The sequence below is a fragment of the Bremia lactucae genome (genome assembly GCF_004359215.1).
Source record: "Bremia lactucae strain SF5 chromosome Unknown BlacSF5_NotPlaced_183_SHOA01000117.1_1171385bp, whole genome shotgun sequence".
NCBI classification, from domain to species: Eukaryota; Oomycota; class Peronosporomycetes; order Peronosporales; family Peronosporaceae; genus Bremia; species Bremia lactucae.
Window position 1 is genome coordinate 597,102 of NW_027152196.1, and position 7,664 is coordinate 604,765.

General features: G+C 43.9%; 1 protein-coding gene across 1 annotated transcript; it reads left to right on the forward strand.

The window, feature by feature from the left end:
* Positions 1 to 1,640: 1,640 nt before the first annotated feature.
* On the forward strand, positions 1,641 to 2,732 carry CCR75_006186 (uncharacterized protein; the record flags this gene model as incomplete). The annotated part of the gene is made up of 1 exon (XM_067964257.1): positions 1,641 to 2,732. The coding sequence occupies one exon, from the start codon at positions 1,641 to 1,643 to the stop codon at positions 2,355 to 2,357; it is 717 nt and encodes a 238-aa protein (XP_067815900.1). The 3' UTR covers positions 2,358 to 2,732.
* Between the last annotated feature and the right edge of the window lie 4,932 nt (positions 2,733 to 7,664).

Below are 7,664 nucleotides of genomic sequence, written 5' to 3' on the forward strand. Positions count from 1 at the left end.
CTTCATTTTTGTTCAGAATGAACAGCATAGCGCCAACGGCTGGCCCGCTTACACCGAACTCATTCATTTGATCGCTCTTCATTCAAGGTCACTCAAATGAGAAACATTTCACGCGTTGCGTAATAACATTCTTGAGGGGCTTGGAAGCTCGGTCCTTCTTCATTTAACATGTTTATGTTGGATGGAACGTGCGTGGGCCGTTGAAATGACTACGAAGCGCCACCAGGTGTGACGGGGCACCTTTCACTAATACTGATAAGTACTAGTTAACCTTACACTGATAACAGTGTAAGCGAGGTGTCTTGAAACTTCAGGTACACAAGAGTACTGAGGACGGTTTCTTATGAAGCTAAGGGCCTTTAGCTTCAAAAGTCTAGACTAAGTCTTTAAATTAAAGAAAAAGTAGCACTGTATTTATATAATTAGTTTCTACGTAACGATCTTCTATCTACTAAACTTATTGTATTAATATCTAAGTAAGTATGGCGCCTCCTTGCGCACCGCACAATCGTGTCTTGTAACGATTGGCGCGGTTGATTTAACACTCAAATCAACCACTCAATACAGCTAATGTATTATTGCATCAATAATACCAAATTTTGTATTCTTCAAACATTTAAGTCAAAATTAATAAATATTTTTTTTTGTTCTTCTTTGTTTATTTCCTCTTTTAGGAAATATTAATTGTTTGTTCCTCTTTTAGGAAATATTAATTGTTGTTTCCCTTATAGGAAATAATAATTGTTATTCTTCTTCTAGGAAATAATAATTGTTATTCCTCTTATAGGTAATAGTGCTTATGTAACCGCACACCGCGTTACAGGGATCGCGCGTCGCGCTAGTGCAATGCGATTATTAAATTCATGTTTTTTTTTACCACAGTCCAGCTGACCTTCGCACAAATAGCATGTTCTTCAATTCGTCGTCGAATTTCAGTTGTCCGCGGACCAGCAGTATTGATCTGCGGCATCACCTATGGCTGCACTCGGCTGTTTGCCTGGCTTTACTCGATCTCTGGCGGGATGAATTGGCTGGTGCGTGTTGAGCGCAAATCGTTCGCAAATGATGTATTTAACTCTTGGCACCCGCTGTGCACGTGACGCTGCTTTTCACTTGTCTAAATGCTAATTTCCGAGAAAACATCTGACTTCTGCAGCCCATGTGTCAAGCTCTTTTTATGATTTGCAACTTAGACACCGAACTTCTGATAACACGGGTTGAAAGCCTGCTTCTGTTCTAAATTTATGCACGGGATGGGATCCTGAAGCTTTTCATAATTTGCTTAAGAAATTTAAACAAGCCACGATCTCAGAAAAGCACGAAATTTTCTTCCCGTCGATCCATAGTCTTGTCATATTTCGTTTTGTCCTCGACCCTAAGCCTCCATTTTTTTATATTTCGAATTTGGTTTCGGACACGTGACGGGACAAAGCAACCCATGTCAGTGATTCTCTTTTAAATACAAGGAACCCAGTGCGACATTCGGCCCACAGACCGGCAGTACCGGTCTGTGTATAGAATGTAGCACTTGGTACACGCGAAAAATGAAGCCCCATTCGTTCGAGTGACGTCATTACTCGCCGCCAAAGCTCCCTCACATCCTTTTGACATTAAGCAATTTGCTTCCAATCCAACCAGCCATGAAGAAGTTTTTCATTCCAATTGCCGCAGCCCTTGTCGCTTTGCCGTCATTTGGAGAAGCTACAACCTATGCTTGTGAGCGTGGCGTTAATGAGAAACAATCATTCAACATTACTAATACGGTCACGTCTGAAAAGAATCGCATGTGCTCCGCAGTCAAAGGTTCCTCGGAAAATTCCATCGAATGGACCTCCAACTTCGAAATCGTGGAAATCGATCCTTATCATCAGCCGTCGACGGGTGTGGCTCAGTATAAATTCGAATCGTTGCCTCTCCAGGATGTCAGTCAGGTTCCTGTGAGTTTCACATACAATTTCTTCAACACGTCCGCCATTTCCTCGGCTGTTATTATGACAATGAATACTCGGCGAGGTGCGGGTGGATCTGCGAGCTTCAATCATCTGGTAGTTCTGGCCTCTTACAATGGAGCACGGACTGTTACTTCTTCTATGGAAAAGGTCACTGCTGTAGTAGTGGACGACAACCTATTCGACGTGTACAAGTCTAAAGATGACGATGTAACCACCTTTACGTATCTTTCGTCCAAACCTCTAGATCATTTCTGTGGCAACTTCATGGACTTTTTTAAATGTCTTCCTGAGGGCAGCACCAGTTTTCCACTGTACTTACAATCGATGAGCTTCGGCGTGGAGGTATATTCCGGCAAGGACTATTTCGATGCAACCAAGCTCGAAGTTAAGATTGAGAAACACTAGTTTTAGATGAGTAGTGTCACTACAATAAGATTCCTCTTGCTTTTGAATGTAATGGCCGACCTCTTTGCTTTTTTGAGCCATCGAAACAAACTTCTAGTAATCATAGTTGGCTTGCCAATACTTCGACGTGTACCACACTACATTACCTGTATGCACAGCTTTTTCGTAAATTAATCTTAGTTGGTCTTTTCCCTCGTTACGAACTTTTCTAGATCAAAACACTGTCGTCCGGACGATCATACAACGACAATGGAAAATTACGCAGCAAGACGCAATTTTGCGACTGGTATGGTGTCAACAAGCATCTTAAAGCTAGAATACTTTTTAATACATAGCTCACTTAATCATTTCGATAATGAAAATATTCGTTTGTCCTACTGCCCATTTTTTTGTCGACTATAAGACCATTAGAGCAATCAAGTTCTGACAAATTTTGCAGTGGTCATAGCCTAAAGTTGAGATGCATACAAACCGCCAAGTGTTAAAATTCGATTGTTTTTCGTTTAAGAGGAATACGCCATTGTAACGAGCTAAAGTTGCCATGTTACACAGTCCCCGTTTAATACACAAAGTGTACTTGAGTGGATGGTCATTTACTTAAGTGAAGTAATTAGACCTACTACTTGGGTGTGGTACACATTGCGATCCACCCTTGTAAATGTGATGCTCATAGGTGCATTCACATTGAAAGGGATGACGACTAGCGTCATCCGTTACGCGAGGTATTCAGAAAAATACGGTCGCAATACATATTCGTCTATCTACAAAGATGACATCGTAAGTCGACACGACTTTTTGTGTGCGTAAAGCCACAGGTGGATGGCGCGTGATGCATGCTTACAATAAGCTGAACACGGCGACTGTAACGGAGTGAATCGTTACATGTAATTAACACTTAAAGGTTGTTAATTAATATATTATCTAAAAGGTAGATAATGTTTGGAGAATATTACATAACACAGTAATACTCTAAAAGCTTATCCATTATTTAGATATAGACCATTATATCTAGTTTCTCCGCGGTCCAGTCAGCGCTGGACGCGCGCAAAGAGAGAGACAGATAATACTTTTTTACATGTTTTGTATTAGTTTTTAATTAAGTAAGTATTAAATCGATAAAAACAGAAGAACTTTATTATATCAAAACAGTTTTCAATTAACCCTCTATAAAGCAAGTGTTTTAAAGAGAGTCCTCCTCTGCACGTACTGGTGTACGTGAAGTGACGTGAGGCACCCCTCGCACTGAGGCAGTGCGAAGTGGTTTTGTACTGAAGCAGTAAAAGTCAGTAGTGCCCTTGTACACCTGGTAGCACTTTGTAGTCCGTCCAAGGACCACAGTTCCATCATCTAGCATGGACATGTTAGATGATAAGAAATACACATCACGTTTCGCGTGTTAGCTACTCCTTTCTAAGTGACATAGAAAGGAGTGCGGTCGCACGAATGGGATCGACCGTAGGGAACGATGCAATCTTGGCCATGCTGTCCGATTTGGACAGAGATACTCTCCATGTAGCCATCGCCAAGTTTATACAACATGAACTTGACGAGGCGAAGGAGAAGGTAGCCTTGCTTAATCAGTAAGGCTCTCAACAGGCAGAACTGTTGAGGTTACAAAAGGTACAGACCCCTGTACCTGGAATGACGCGCGCGCGTCATCCCGAAACCTTAAATATTGACATCTCTAAGGATAAGGGAGTCGAAGAAGACTCCCTCTAAAGATGGTTTGTCGAGTTGGACGATGCCATAAGGGCTCGTCACATCGTCGACGAGCAAATGCAAGTCGCATTCGCTCAATCAAATTTGGCAGGTCGTGCCAAAACTTGGGCATTAGGCCTTAAGTTGCGCGACCCATACGTCTTTGGGTCGCTTAAGGCTTTTAAAGCTCGGCTCAAACAGACGTTTGAACCGCCTAGGGCTAAGTTCAGAGTTTGATTAAAGCTTCTGAAACTCAAGCAAGGCAAGCGTGATGTTCACGCTTATGCCCAGCACATACGACTCTTAGCGAGTTGTATCACAAACAACCCAGTTCATGAACACACGTTGATTACGGTGTTCATGCAAGGTCTTACGGATGGTCCCGTAAGGACCCACCTGTTCCGCTTGGAACTGGATACGTTTTTCAGACAACAAGAGATTGCAGAAATGCAATCGCTGTCAAAGTTAGGACACTACGCTCATGTGTGCAGTGCCCCACGCCCAGTACCGAGAGTTACTTAACGTGATTATGGATCAAATACCAAAAAGGGCAACGGTCGCGGGTTCGACGTTATTGCGAAATCGCAACAGCGAGGTGGACCGCCAAATAATGGTCGGGGTCAGTTGGGGCGCAATGCCCTACTGATCCAGCAACCTCAAGAGAATTTGCAAATCTCTTGACGAAAGTTGCTCCAGACACACAATCATTATATGTCGCTGCATCTGGCGATGAGGTACCCCTCATCACCTTGAAGTTAAAAGTGACAAATAATTTGTCACTAAGAGCTAGTGGACTGTGGGGCGTCGAAAAAGTTTATCGGCGCCAGTCGCTAGAGGGTCGTAGCTCAATTATGTCGAGCGCGACATCCCTCATACGAGGATGACGGTGTGTCTAGCGACAGGCGCATCAATAACAGTAATGAAACGCGAAGTGAACTTTCACTACACGATAAAAGATTTACAGACAATGATGATTTCACCGTGCTGGATTTGAATGACAAATTTGATGTCTTCCTAGGTTCACCTTGGCTCAGAAAATATGAGCTAAGAATCAGCCAACAGCATCGATCCGTAAAAATGCCTGCCACTTGTTCATCAGATGGCCATCTAATGAACGACTTAGAGCGTTCACATGCGTGTGGGTATACTACGAATGGGTGCGGTGGCCTCACTTGTGGTACGGTCGTTAGTACGACTGCACAAGATCACAGTGTGATAACTAATCACACTGTGGAGTCAGCTGCCAGCGGCTGTGCGAATGCACAGGCAGCACCGAAGGTCCACCACTCGAATAAGGATAGTGGATTGAGACATGAATGTTCACCTAGTGGGCGACATTCAAGGAATATGAATCTCCGTTGTCCCAAATAAATAACACGATAATCCTAGGTCTAGTAGAGAGTCGATCGTAGAGGGCCCGACTGTGATAGCGCGATTACAATCGGAAGACGTTGAGAAAATAAATCCTCACGTACTTGAGGAGAAATCTCCTCAAATAGTTAATGCTGAAGTGACTAGACTTCAGCATACCGAGGGATCAATCCTTCGGCAGCCTGTGGATTTAGTTCAGGAAGAAGGTTAATGACGGATCAAGAGTAGGCGCTCTAACGTTAACTTCCGAGATTACTCAATTACAAGCGGTTCTTGAGAGATCTGCATAGTGGTAGAATTAAGCAGATCTGCGTACTCTTCACAGAGGACGAATACGTAACCGATATTCGGTCAGCGGTAATGTTTGCAGAAACGACGGTTCTCAGCAGCTCATCGAAGGACGAAAGTGTCCTCGATGTGATGACTCGGATTAAGAGATATACTACTCAATCCTGGGAGTCACTTAAGACCTATCCTTTTTTCAAGGGTTTGATTGAATTTAGAGATGTATTACCTGAAACAGTTTAATGCGAGTTTCCTAAGAATAAAGGCACTCGACATGAGATCGAGCTTAAACCGGGCTCGAAGTACTGCGTCATGAAGCAGTGGCCACTGCCTCGTGAACAAGTACTTGTGATCAATAGATTCATTATCGATGGATTAGAAGTGGGCCATGTGAGGGAGTCAACCTCCTCACATAGCTCTCCTACCTTCTGTGTGCGAAAGGCCACAGGAAGGTGGCGGTTAGGGCACGCATTCAATGAAGTGAATGCTGCATCGGTACCGGCTCAAACGCCGATATCGAGAAAAGATGTAATCATAGATGGTATGTCTAATGGTACCATCGTTTCGTCTATGGATCTGATGGATGAATTTCATCAGATCCTTATGCGTAAACGGGAAATCCCGAACACAGCAGTGAGCACTCCCAGTGGGATGCTCTGGGAATGGCTAGTAATGCCACAGGGGCTTAGTAATGCCCCTGCTACATTCAACAGATGCGTAACAATTCTGTTGAGACCGGTGCGAGAATTCGCACCAAGTTATTTTGACGATGTATTTGTATATAGCCGGGTCATGGACGGAAAGACGGACGTGGAAGCTCATTAAACTCACGTTCGTCAGGTTCTTACACTTGTGCGAAAGCATTAGTTGTACGCAAATCTCAAGAAGTGTATATTCGCTTCAAGCGAAATGCCACTTCTTGGGTGCATCGTCGGTAAACACGGCTTGCGCCCTGATCCAGAAAAGATCAAGGTCACTACCGACTGGCCAGTTCCAGTCAGTGTCAAGGGACTTAGAAAGTTCCTTTGATTAGCGGCGTACTTGCACAAGTACTCCCGCAATTATGCCGAGATGACAGTTTATCTCTCGTCTCTTGAAAAAAGACGAGAAATGGGTATGGAACGCTTAATGTCAGCGTTCCTTTGAAGGTATCAAGCAACGCTTGATGCAATCGCTCATCTTGGCGATTGCAGATTAAGACAGACCATTCCATGTGGTCTGTGACGACAGCGATTTCGCAATCGGCTCTGCGTCAATGCAATACGATACAGATGGCGTGGAGCGCGTCGCCTGTTACCAATCGCGTCAGCTGCAACCAGCTGAACGCAATTACCCAGTGCATGACAAGGCACTCATTGCTACGGAATATATACCGGCTAAATTAGGGTTTATCACCTTGAAGATAGACCGTTCATGGTATACGCGGAGCATGCGTCATTACGCGCGGCCTTCAATAGCCCATACCTCTCGCAAAGAACGGCGAGGTGACTATCCTTCTTCGCGGAGTATAATTTCTCCGTCGAATATAAACCAGGACGACTTAATGTTGTCGCTGATGCGTTATCACGCCGATTTGATTTTGAGTCGGCTGCGCATTCCAACAGTGAAAATAATCCCACTGTTCCAACACTCATTTCAAGTGTTCCGTCATCAACCTTGTTTGATGACATAAAGAAAGCCTACGGAGAAGATAAGGACCTTCTGCGTTTAATGACTCATGTGATGAATCCATCCGATAAATCTTTTAAAGATTGACCGGTTTTTTGTCGATCCTCATCCGATCGATACACAACACGTAAGGGCTTATTGTAATACACAGCCGTTGCCGGCGACTTACCACGTGTCGTCATCCCAACTCACAATGATTTGCGCTTGCACATCATGTATGAGTGTGACAATGCACGAACAACACCAACAAGTGGGCATCGTGGACGTGAGAAAACTTATCTCACA